At 40.8% G+C, this 13,192-nt stretch overlaps 1 protein-coding gene across 8 annotated transcripts in view; it reads right to left on the reverse strand.

Moving 5' to 3' along the window:
* The window catches only part of LOC120739766 (nesprin-2-like), an 85,386-nt gene that overhangs the window by 24,556 nt on the left and 47,638 nt on the right, over nucleotides 1–13,192 (reverse strand). For all 8 annotated transcript variants that reach the window (XM_040041641.1, XM_040041640.1, XM_040041634.1 and 5 more), the window contains 13 exons: nucleotides 12,992–13,125; nucleotides 12,676–12,880; nucleotides 12,344–12,526; nucleotides 11,884–11,991; nucleotides 11,096–11,250; nucleotides 10,515–10,662; nucleotides 10,336–10,430; nucleotides 9,760–9,991; nucleotides 9,046–9,240; nucleotides 7,216–7,338; nucleotides 6,028–6,183; nucleotides 4,280–4,438; nucleotides 3,096–3,262 (listed from right to left, as the gene is read on the reverse strand). In XM_040041641.1, the coding sequence (XP_039897575.1) occupies nucleotides 3,096–3,262; nucleotides 4,280–4,438; nucleotides 6,028–6,183; nucleotides 7,216–7,338; nucleotides 9,046–9,240; nucleotides 9,760–9,991; nucleotides 10,336–10,430; nucleotides 10,515–10,662; nucleotides 11,096–11,250; nucleotides 11,884–11,991; nucleotides 12,344–12,526; nucleotides 12,676–12,880; nucleotides 12,992–13,125 (2,060 nt within the window). The remainder of the gene's footprint in view (nucleotides 1–3,095; nucleotides 3,263–4,279; nucleotides 4,439–6,027; nucleotides 6,184–7,215; nucleotides 7,339–9,045; nucleotides 9,241–9,759; nucleotides 9,992–10,335; nucleotides 10,431–10,514; nucleotides 10,663–11,095; nucleotides 11,251–11,883; nucleotides 11,992–12,343; nucleotides 12,527–12,675; nucleotides 12,881–12,991; nucleotides 13,126–13,192) is intronic.

Below are 13,192 nucleotides of genomic sequence, written 5' to 3' on the forward strand. Positions count from 1 at the left end.
CGACTCACAAAAGCAGCAATCAGCCACATATAAATTTTGCTTCCCTTGTGAAACGGAAACACGGTGATTTTCTACCCCACTTGATTATGCGAAAGTGCTTCAAACTAAATGGGGGGAAAAAGCTTCAGTCAACAGCTTCTTAAGTGGATAATGAAGAATTAAGGATCACTGCATTTATATTAAATTCAATAAAACATATTATTGAAATGTGAATAAGATGAAGGGAAAGAGTGCAACCATGTTAACTACACAGCAACCTGGGTTTAAAAATGGGGTCATCTGGGTTTAAAAAGTTTAGTTAGCTCTGATTCGCTTGGTGCATTTTATGAAAAAAATTAGTTCTTTTGCCATCACTAGACTGGTAATTATGTGCAGCAGCATTCAATCATTGGTTTAAACCCGCTTTCCTGTTGTTTGGTGCAAATGTACTGATAATTGCTGTGCACTCCACCAACCTGCATCCATTCTGCTGTACAGCAAGGCCATAGCTGGTAATAACTACTGCACCGTTTGACTACGGGAAAGTGACTAGTAGAGAACAAGAAAGGTCAAAAACCCTCCACTAATGCATGCCGCTTGTTTCTGAGATCAACCTTGTTAGTGGAAAGAACACATAATTATCTCCAGGCTCACCACATACATAAATATAAAGACTCGTGTTGCTATCAGCTAAATAGTGAACTCAAAAGTTGCTCTTTGATGAAAACATTCTGACACTGGAGTATCCAAGTGTGTAACCTTTTAGACTTGTGTTTCTTCTTCTTCTGTGGAACCAGCTTCCAGTTTGGATTCGGGAGACAGACACTATCTCTACTTTTAAGATTAGGCTTAAAACTTTCCTTTTTGCTAAAGCATATAGTTAGGGCTGGACCAGGTGACCCTGAATCCTCCCTTAGTTATGCTGCAGTAGACGTAGGCTGCCGGGGATTCCCATGATGCATTGAGTTTTTCCTTTCCAGTCACCTTTCTCACTCACTATGTATTAATAGACCTCTCTGCATTGAATCATATCTGTTATTAACCTCTGTCTCTCTTCCACAGATTTGGCGCTATATAAATAAAATTGAATTGAATTGAATTGAATTCTGCAGAATCCAAAAACTGCAAAGTTAATTATTTCGCTTCATCCCTTGCAAAATACCATAAAAATAATTGGGAATTTCTGAGATGTAATTTATAGTTTTCAGATATATACATCAGCTTATGTGTTTCGTTTTTAATAATGAAAGATGAGTACAAAAAACCCTACTGGTAAATACTGGTGACAGGTGATGAGGTAAATACTGGTGACTTGCCCAGAACGTACCCCACCTTCTGCCCATTTTCAGCTTGGACAGGCACAGCTCATCCTTTAGTGTAGCTCAAGCTCTCTCTTCTGTCTTTATCCAGCTACTTTTTCACTTTTAAAGTTTGATTGTCAACTTTTCTGTCTGGAACCATAAACTGTGGAAACATTTCAGCACCTCCCTGCACGCAGCTATCAATCTTCTCTGTGTTGGAATGCAATTTGAATTTATAGATTAATAATAATATGAGTCTATCCTCTGCTTCACCAACTTTAATCTGCAGCCACAGTAGAATAACAGCTGTGCTGTGCCCAGTCCAACAGTGCACAGATAAAGCTGCACATGCTGAACTGCAGCAGTAAACACTAAGGGGTCAGGATTCAAAGAAGCATGATGACTAAAGGAATAATCAGCAGGTTGTATTCTTAAGCTGTGAAAACCACTTGTTAAGTAGCGATAATCTAAATACAAACCACTTCAGAAGCCAATATTTAATACATCCATTCATTTTCTTTTACTTATCCAGTTCAGGGTCACCACAGAATGAGAGGTGGAGCATAGTCTAGACAGGCCACCAGTCTGTCACATGGCTAACACAGAGAGACAGACAAACATTCACACCTGATGGTCGAAGGGGAATTTGGGATCATTAGCCTAACCCCACTAACTGCATGTCTTCATAATGTGAACGAAAATAACTGCATTCTCTCTCCAAATCAAGTCACATTTCAGGGCTGCTCTTGTAGCTTTGGATCAACAGTCATACTGCACACAGTCATAAAGACATCCAGTAAGATTTCCCATAAGAGAAAAGAGTGATGGCATCATGTCAGAATATCAGAAGGCAAGAGTAAAAATAATATAAAAAGTGCAATATAAAGGTTTTATTGTTCCTTCAGGATATCCCACTGTTAGCTTGTCAAGCCCAGCAATACTTTATCAGACTTTCAGCACTATTAGATTGATGGGACTGTCACACTAAGCTGTGTGGAGGGATTGCTATTATGCCAAACAAAATGAAGCCAATGTGGAAATACTGTGCAGTTCATCAAATGGCAACTTGAGGCTAGTTCCAGAAAATGAGACACTCCCATGTTAACTTTGCAACATTAAAAAGGATGTTTACGGCCTAGTTGGAAAAATGTTTTTGGTCTCCATCATTCCCCCTTTCTCCACCATGTTTGTGCTGTTACCTTTTGGAACATTTTGATAAAACAAGCTGACAAATATTATAACCCGCTGTTGGTAGATGACATCCAACAAGTTTTTGCTTCAGTTTTGTAACAAAATGTAGTGTATGGCTAAGCGTTGCTACGCTTTCTATATAAAGCTTTCTAACCAAACTTGCTAGTATTCTCTGATAAGTAGTAACTCCAACCTCGTATACAATTACAGCTGCATTTGGCTTAAAAAAAAAAAAAGAACATGACTGCAGCCAGAACGCTAACACCGAGGCCAAAATATGACATCACAGTGGCTAGGTCAATTTTTTATATGCAGTTTTTGTGCTACTCTTAATAAGCAGGCAACCCCACTGCTAACGGCTGAATGATACCTAAGACGATCGAAGAGTGATGTAAAAAAAACATTTAGCATAAACTGTTAGGCACTTGCGTCAAAGTTGTCAATATAAGTTTAAACAAAGTGTTGGACTGGGAGTTGAACTTTGTTATATAACCAAGCACTACAACACCAGCACCCCTACTCAACAATAAAACGTATAAACTCACAAATTCATTCATATAAAATTAATCTCCAACATCTCTAGCAACATTTCTTTGCACATTTTTATGCCTTCTTGCTTCCTACCTGGCCTCTATGTGATCAAACAGATGTTGCCAGCGGTCGTTGACGTCCTTCAGCTTGTCATTGATCTCTGTTTCCTTTGTCTTGTTGCTGGCTGTGATGAGCTGCTCTCCAAGCTGCTTTAGGTGGGTTTTATTCTCACTGAACAGGTTGATCTCCTCCATACAGTCCTGATTGAGAAATCCAAGTAAAAAGACAGAATGATGTACTACACGTGAGCATATTCCCCCATAAGGCTGATCATGTAAATTTCTGGTGCACCAGCATTCTTTAAGTCTTAAAAGCTTTGAATTTAGTTTGAATTTGCGTGCCAGGAGTCTGTATCTCAGGGCCAAACGCTCAATTTTAATGCCAGAGGAGCTGTAAAGGTTTGAAACCCTCACGACGGCAATAACTGAGTTTCAGCATTCACCTTTACTAACCTCTACTCCCCCTTCACCCTCCATCACCGTCACTCCCATAGCACCAAATAAAAGAGGCCGTGAGATCAACACAAAACACACCCGCGTGGCCCTGCTGGGCCAGAAACAGCTGTCGTCTCTTTAACAATCAGGAGGGAATTCACAGCTTTTTGAAAAGCCCAGACAGTGCACCACACAACGTGACATGTCCTGATACAAAGCAGCACAGACGGCAGTGGTGCCACAAATGAAATGCAAAAGGAAACTTTTAACGCTGATTGAAAAATCACACACATTAATATATGAGTGCATTCCTTTGTTTTACAGCTGTGAGGGGTAAAGAGTGATTCTATGACTGTTATCCTACTACTAGAAGTACTTTTGTGGGCTTGAATGGCTTGAAAACCTTACTGATGATCTCATCAGCACAGCAGTGAAACAACAGAAAGTATCTGGTATTAGACAGTGCCAGTTAGACTGCCTGATTGCTGTTGCTTTGGCTACTGTGATTAAGCATGAAGTGTCCAAAAAAACAACTACAACACTCTGCTTCACTAACAGCAAGTGAAGCTTGAGACGATGGCAGTAAGAAATCTTATTTAACAATGTAAAGTTTTAATTAATTCTCTTGCAGACAACAGTTTAAGTTGTGGGAGTACTCAGCAGCGACCCTTGCAGCTGTGCTCAGAAACTGTTTGGTGGTTTTATGTATTTCACTACTTAATTCGGTCTTCCTGTCACTATAACTATATCGTTACCAATATACATCCTAGTTAGAACGCTTACCTTCTTGAGTTTCTCGACCATTTCCTCGATGTTGAGATCAGAGTTGTGCGCCACCTTGTTCTCCATTTGCGTCAACCACTCACACAGCTCCTTGTTCTTCTCATTGAAGATGATCCAGGCGTTCAGGCGGTCTGCGATCTCCTGTTTACGCAGGGACACCTGAGACACAAAGCGGATTGGGGGAGAGAAATTAAATAAGTATCATCACTGTAAGATGCTTAGTGGTACTGTAGCTGTCTAATCTATCTTATCATTATGGATGCAGATGCATTTAAGCTGATTTGTGCTGATTGGGTTGTTGTTCACTTTAGCTTGGAATGAATATAGAATTTAACTCAGGCGGACCCTGGTGCTGGTGACTTCATCGTGATTTTTTTCCAAATGATTTACACTCAGACCTTTAAAAACAATAATAATCAGGCACAAATGGTGACATCTTATAAAGTCTGGGTATCCTCCAGATTATCATTAAGCATCAACATATTAAGCGAATATGCACACCTGAGAAACACATGCACAGCCTTATCTAAACATGGGAGATGATATAGGATGCTTGACTTTGCCAGCTTTCATCCCAGATGTTTCTTTTTGGTGTTAAACGTTTATACTTTTTTGTCACAGATGTGTGCCAAGCCAAAACAGGCTAACTGATTACTCAGACTCACTTGGAGGATAAAGCTCCCTTTTTTCTCACGCAGTGGGCATGAACACTTCGTTTTGTATTTGGAGAAAATCATTCATTCATTCCAAACATACTTACAAGGCCTGTTTAAAAACACACTGACAAAGCTGATAGGGAAATGTTACTGAGAGTATTTTAGGCAATCTTTAGGCAATTTTCACACTTTACCTGTAAATGTATCTCAGGTAAAATGTTTCACTTTTAATAAACATTCGTGAATGAAGAAGCCTCCACACAGTCAGAAGTGCCCATCCTTGCGATCACCTTCCCCTCCCCCAAATTCATTTTAATGCAAAAGCTCTTCTTCCTGAAACCTCTTAGCTCTTTGCAACATTTCTCTCTCTTCACCATCTGTTCCCCGTTATCACAATGCTCTCTTCACAGCCCCGCCTCCCAGACGTGTTGGTCCTTTTAGTTGCCCCTTAAAGTATTACTGAGATTTAATAACTTAACTCCTCTCTAATGGCTCAGACTTTCAACAGAAACAATAAATGAATGTGGTGAACTCAGAATGCTGATTAAACCATATCACAGCACATACAATGTACTGCAGATGTGAGAGCTGCTGCTAATCAAGTCAGATAACTTTTAGGTGCTCTTTCAAAAAGAAACCCCCCAGAAAACAAACAAATAAAACAACTTTTGACCAAATAAAGAAAATTTAGTTGCTGTATTTAACCCTTGAGCTTCTTGACAGACTATTCCTCACCCTGCAACTTCATCCTGCAATGGTTTGAAGATACTTTGTCCCTTTAAACCATGACAGTTTTTTAGACTGCGGGCCAAAATCCAAACAGTTCTGATGAGTGTTTCTGGTCTCATTATGCTTCATATCAATCTCTGTATCAGCAATGCTTTAAAAAAAATGTCCCGAAGAGATTTGACTGTTTGAGTAAGAGTCAAACGGGGGAAACAGCAATATAAAAAAAATTATTCAGGATACTGGTGAAGCAGTTTTAGCAAGGCAAATGCACCAGGAATAGAACAATCATGAGAATTTTTAAGGATAAGCCTGCTCTGATTCCAGAGTCAGACAGGAGTCATGTTTGAGCCTGAGCACACTAACCTTGAAGCAGAGTTCCTCCCACTGGCAGTGCAGGTGCTCCACCTGCTCCTGCAGCAGCAGGACATCGTCTGCAATGATGTACTGGGACAGATCCGTCTTCATGCTGCTCAGCTCCGTCAGGCTCTCAGCCCAGTCCTCCAGGGAGATCTTGTTCTTCTGCATACCATAACACAGCGATCACCACAACAAACTGTCAGGACTCCCCCGTCCTCGCCCTCTGCACTCACTCTCTCACAGCTAGTCCCTACTGTCCTCTCGCTCTGGACCTCCAGCCCCTTTTTCTTTCTCCCTCTATCTCTATCACCCTTTTCTCTCCATTTCTCCCCGCCCAGCGAGAGAGGATTAAAGGCCACAGGCTGCAAGCTGGGCTGGGGGAGGGGTGACTCTGCAGGGGGAAGGTAGGGGTTGGGGATAAAGGCTTTGGTGGGTCAGAGGGGATGAGCTTTGAGGCAAAACTATTTCAAACTTGACTTTGGTCTCCTGGGTCCAAACAGTCTGAGAACTTGTTGTAGATCCACGTTCTGATGTTTACATGTCAGTATTTTAAACAGATATTTATTAGCCCTTCACCACCTACTGTGACACCTATAGGCTGCTAACACTAACATGCAGAATGTGAATATGAACTTGGAGTACATGCATAAAAAAACAAAACAAAACAACAACAAAAAAAACTGCTGAAGAGAAAAGACAATGCATGAAAGAATAATCTGACACATTGAGAATCACATATATTCATTTCATAGTAAGGACAAGATAGACCTTTGAAAAAACAAAACAGATATAACAAACAGAACAAATATATGTGTTTCTCCAAATGAAGAACCTTTTATTTGATAATATGTCCTTACTGTCAGAGCGGCCTGGCTGTCAGTTATTTTATAAATTATATAATTAACTGTCTGTACTAATTGCAATAAGCTGACAATCAAAACTCACCCTTTGTTTTGTTTTTAAAAAAAATCCTAGTTCTTGTTAATAGGAACACAAATAAATGTATGTCTCCGTCGAAGGATATTCCTTTTTAACAGGACTATACTGTGGTTCAGTCTCAACAGTTAAACAAAAGCACGCCCAGCTCAGAGTTCATTATTAGGCCGAAATTATTTTGCTGCTGGAGTTTCCGCTAAAAAAGTGAAGCAAAAATGCACCTCCTGTGCTTTTGTGATTAGTTATTTGGAGATGTACCTTGTAGAGCTTTGCACTCTCCAGGTCGTCATCACACTCTGGCATGGTCTGGTTCAGCCGGGTCTTCATGTCTTTAAGCTGCAGCATGCTATCTGTTAGCCCAGTCTCGCAGCGCTCCCAGTTCTAACACAATCAAAATGTATTTTTTAAAACACGTTAATCATGCAGATCAATGTGATAGGATCTTACAAAGCTGATTGAACAACAACCCATCACACTCCTTTGTCTTTTACTTCCTAAACATGCTTGCAGTCATTAATCACGACAGATTGGATTAACTTGCCTGCTCTCAGGCCATGAGAATGTGTCAGACGCTATGGGAGACAAGTAGAGGATCTATGTGTCTTTGTCCAGGCTCAATAAACAAAAACTCAACTCATCTTATAGACTTCCACATCATATTTACCCACTGATGATACAAGGCAAAGAAAATGAGACACTGAGAAAGTAGCAGATTTACAAAGCGGCTGAACTACTATACGGCATGTGCTGTAAAAACAACTAAGGCCTAAATCTAAGAGCGATGTTTTCAGTCCACACCGAGGCTGAGGCTGATGTAACTTCCTCAGGGGATTCACTCTCACTCCCTGACACGGCCTTAAATTTCATTGATTCTGTATATCCGGTGTAATCTGACCATCCATTGACTGGAGGGTAAGGGTAGCACAAAAGACTCATCTACTGTGGTGATAACAATTTAAAAGCCAAATACTCAGATATGATAACATGAAAAGACAAAGACACAATATGCACGGCTGAAAACTGTTTACTGCTGTTTTAAACTGGAGCCCATTCAAAACAAAGCATCAATACGTTTTTTTTACCGATTAATTACCGTCCAAAATAAAGGAACCATTTAGTCTAAAAATCTCAAACGGGACATTTTACTGGAGCTGACACTAACAGTAAAAAACAAGAAGTGGATCACTCTCTGGGCAGTATTTACTTTTATTGGAAAAGTGTTGTGTTTTGTGTGCATTTCCTTTGTTTTAAACTTACTTTAAGATGGTTTTAGTGCAACAAAAACAAGGGCAAAGTTCAGGCTTTCGCTATTTGCCCTGTTGAAACCCATTTTAATATCCTCGACGTAATTTTGCATTCACTTATTTTTTATTGATGTGAATACAGTGCATGCATAGCAGTCATTTCATTGTCTAGTAAATTCATTAACATTTTTAGTAATCTATATCAAGTGAAAAAAGTTTTTGATCACAATTTTATTTTGTTTTTAAAATATTAAAAACATATTCAGGAACATTGTACAGGTATTCAATTTTTTATGTATGTAAACAGTTATAACCTGTTACTTTAATGTTATTATTATAATAAAGTAATTTTAGTAATATTTAGTGTCGCTATACATCATTACCTATATGCCTATATATATGTATATATACAGAATGGCAGTAAGAAACATAATTTTAAGAAATAGCTCTATATATATGATTATTATCGCTTTGACCTTCTAACCAATCTACCGTTTTGAAGGCGAGGTCAGAGGTCAAATATGACATATTTAAATCTTTGTTCGGTACTTTCTGTATTTTAACAATACTCTGTGTTTTTATTTGACAAACAGGCCAGGATACAAATACAGGATACAAATATATTGACATTACTGTGCTTGCATTTAAGAAGTCACATGAATAAGAAGAAGAGTTCAAGATAAATTTAAGTCAAAATACAGAAAATACAAACACACAAGCACAGATACACTGCAAAGTTTTCCTTAGTAGCATAGACTGAGTTTGAACTTGTCTCACTGTGTACCAGCTAAAAAGTTCCTAAAAGTAACCCGTTAAATCAGAACATAATAGTCACAATGATTACCTTGATTATAGCCTCGGTGAGCTCCAGTCTTTTGAACAGCAAACTGTGGAGATTGTCCCACTCCTCCTGCAGTGTCCCCAGATCTGTCTGAAGCTGAGTCTGGGTCTCCTCGTCCCCCATGGAGAACAGCTGACGGCCAACCTCCAGAGTGTTGATGAAACTGCTCTGATACCTCTGGAACAACAGCTCTTTGTGCTGAGGATGACAGTGCAGGAGATAAAACATAGAAAGGAGTGTGGAGGAAAAATGAAGCGAAGGAAGCTACTCAGCAGTGATTCATTGGGGGATGTAGTCAGCCGGGGGCTCTGTGGGGCTTCCTTCTTCTTTTTTTTTTAAAGGGGCAGCTTACAATAGGTCAAAGTCTTATCTTCATCCACATTCAATTCAAATCTCATCAGTCTTCCTTCATGACAGCCCAAAATAACAAAGATTGGAAACTTTACAATCGTTTCATTTTCCCTTTGCTGTAAACGCAATCAGCACCAATTTTCCCTCAGTGTTCATATCTTTAAGCAGCCGTCTGTGCGTGAGTGGCAAAGATAACGTGAACAAACAATGATTTTCAGCAAGTGTAAAAGACTCCCACAAAGATCAGTCCTCTTAACAGATTGATATTCTTATAATTTCATTCATCAGCTTGCAGTGAGTGTTTAATTCAATCAGTTTTATGGCCCTTTCAAGTGATTTCAAAATCAATTCGAAAACAGATCCCACCTGCAGGTCGTGGAGGGAGCGTCGGAGCTGCTGCAGGCTACAGCAGGTTAGTCCAGCTGAGGGGAGCAGGGTCTGCGTGTCCGCAAGGAACCTCTGGAGCTTTCTCAGGCTGCGGCTGTACAGGTGCCAGTGCTTCACCAACCCCTCCACCAAAGAACGTCGCTGGTCAGCCCGCTGTACTGCTCCCTGCCACTGCTCTCTGAGCTGGGCCAGCTTTAGGATGAAGTCGCTCCTGGATCCATCAAAATATTAAGTTGTACTTCAATTTCAAAATGAAACACTGACTGTCTAAACAAACAGAATGATTCATTGTTTTCTGAGGCCACTTGTACCAATCAAGCTAGATTTCTTTAAAACCAGGATCACAATTAGAACAGAAACCTATACGAAGCATGGAACCTGGTGGTGATGCTAGTAAATGGTCAGTGAACAGTCAGGTGATCACCAAAGCTTTTAGGATTTCATCTTCATCAATATAACTCTATTAAATTTCATGTCAGTTCATTTCAAAGGTGGCAACATATTTCACACATCCTGGACTCAGATGGGCAGAGGGATGCTGTTTGATCTTCTCACCTGCCCTCCACCTCTCCTTTCTGCAGCAGATGAAGAGCATCAGTGATGACTGAGTGAAGGATCTGGTGACCAATGGAGAGCTCAGCCTGAAAGCGCTGAATCACAGAGACATATGAATGATTAGAAGTGTGTAGTTCAAGTTTAGATGCGTCAGTAAGACTGCTAATCAGGTTTGATACCTTGTGAGTACAGAGCTGCTGTCTGAGGCCGTCGTACGATCCCGCTACGTCTACAGCCAGGCTGTCCTCCATCCTCTGCAGGAACGACATCCAGCTTTCACACTTCTGCTCAAATCTCTGCTGCCTCAGCACTTCCGTCTGCAGCTCACTGTACACAAAACAGAACAGCAGGTGAAAAATGTTCTGCAACATGTTACTTTATGAAAAGTATATTTTTAACATTTTTTTAAGTCAAAAAGCCCGTAATTCGAAAGTAAAGTTTGAAAAAAAAAAAAAACGGCCTCCTACAGATTTGAGCGGATTTATAAAAACAGTTGTCTGCAAAAGTTCTGTGAAATGCCCTTTGAGGCAAGGCTGCCAAACAAATGTATCCATTTAGTGATCAACCCTAATTTGTGTTCGGTTCATTCACTGCCTTTTACACAATTACGTTTGATTGTTTTCTCTCTTTTTTAAAACTGCGAACTAAATATCTTTTTGTTTTTTTATTTACTTAAAACAGGGGAAATTTACTGGAAGACAGGAAAACTGTGATGGCTGCTCAGGTATTAGTTCCCTACTCCTCGTGTTTCCTCACTGACCTGCAGGCCTCTTCAGCTCTGGCGGAGGCATCGGCCCAGCGGCGGTTGAGGAATTGCAGGCGGTGTGCCGCAGCGTCCTCTAGCGTCAGACTGCAGCTCCGCTCGTTGAGCACATCGAGGTCAGCAGACAGGCCGCTCAGCTCCATGAGGCCAGACTGGAAACATATGGTGGCGTCAGAGACTCAGGAGGGATCACAACAGTCTGGACTACCTCACGCACGGCATCACAGCTCAGGACGGTCTAAGATTACACGCTACAGTCATGCTCTGTGTTCCTCTGTCCTCATTTATTTACCGCCACAGGGCGGCTTCCTGCTTCTTCATATTCTCTCACTGCTGTATAACATCTGCTCCTGTACATTAACTTTCCATTCAGAGGTATAAAGTCAGGCAGAGACAAAGCATACTTTTACACCCTTACACTACTAAATATTTGACACTCATATTTCTGCTTAAGTCTTAACATTTAAGAGTTACAGCTGTCAAAATCTTCTCTTTGTGTAAACAATGTCACCCAAATGTTTTCAGCACTACATAGTTGTTCAGCACTGTAAATGCACCTACAGCTCAACTGGACTGTACGAGCTCATTTTCTTTTTACAGCTTTTAAATAAATAATTTTTCACTACATACAAGACTCAAGAAAATGAAGCTGGACTCTCTTTAAGAAAACACACATTTCTATTGTAGCATAAAAGTCTCTTAATGAACAGTTTACTTTGGGGAAAACAACAGAGAGCTAAACACGCAGCACAGCAGTCATTCATAAAATCTTCACGCTGTCTCACCTGGTCTGCCTTCAGAGCTGGATCCTCCAGGCGCTCCTGCCAGACCTCCAGATTCCTCTCCAGTGACTCCATCTCATTTTCAAACTCCTGCACCTGCTTAAGCTCCTCCTACACACAAACATGGCACATGGCCATATGTGTCTTAATTTATAGGTCACTGTGACGCTTTCTGGAGTCAGGTGTCAGGTGAGGAATAGCAGTGGCAGCAACAAAACAAGCAACGGGTTGTAGTAAAATAGTTTAGGTTTGTGCACATTGAACGATTGGCAGTGTTTTCATTCAAAGATTCCTGCAGGTTTACCCAAATAACCAGGCTCACTGTTTTAACCTTAAACAAAAGTTTGTACTTGATATGTGATCGGTTCAGTGTAAGCAGTTTTTAAGTGAAAATGAATAATAAGTAATAAATCCAGTCTGACTTCACCAAATCCCACAGACTCTTTCATTCATGAGGTTTTACCTGCAGGTGACCCAGGTTCCTAGACAGCTGCTGTCTGAGCTGCAGGACACCACGTGGCAACAAGCGGCACTCTGATTGGACCAGACTGGCGGCTGAAGGTTCCAGGTGGCTAATCAAGTCCTTGGAGGCTTTCAGCACCACCTCCAGGTCAGACTGCAAGGTGTCTGTCCTCTGCAAGAAACTCTGAAGCAAAGGGGGAGGCAAATGATTGGAGAGTTTCTATTATTATTATTTTTATTATGTTTGGTGTCAGATGGTGAATTTTTAAATGCCTGTTACAAACTGCTGGACCCTGATATGAAATAAGACATTCTTTTAATTGATTATCTCACCTGAACATTTTCTATCTTGACAGTGAACAGCTTCACTGTGTTGTCCTGTCCAGGTGTGCTGCTCAGCACAGATGTGGCATCACTCTGTAGTGCCTGCAGTCGCTCTGTCAGAGACCCAGCACACTTATCATAAACCTGCCACACAGTCAGGACCTTCTGACATCTCTGGAGCTGCTGGCCCAGAGCTCCAGTCACTATAGTCCAACTGGAAAAAACAAAACAAAAAAAACAACAGCAAAAGATCATATTTTTCCACAGAGTTTCCACATGTGGATGTGCCTGTGTGCAGGTGTATGTGCATGCGTGTGTGTCTCACCTGTCTCTCTGCCTGTCCAGACATTTGCTGATGATGGCAGCAGCAGCAGGACTGATGTTATCTCTGAGAGAGAGGATGTTCTGACCAAGTTTGTCCCACTCTACCTCTGAGGCTTCTGTCTCCTGTTGAAGAAGCTGCATCCAATACAACAAAACAGCCATCAGTCAAAAACAAAATCCAAACATATCCAACTCAGGGTCA

The sequence above is a fragment of the Simochromis diagramma genome, unplaced genomic scaffold, assembly GCF_900408965.1.
Source record: "Simochromis diagramma unplaced genomic scaffold, fSimDia1.1 OVJJ01000304.1, whole genome shotgun sequence".
Taxonomy (NCBI): Eukaryota; Metazoa; Chordata; class Actinopteri; order Cichliformes; family Cichlidae; genus Simochromis; species Simochromis diagramma.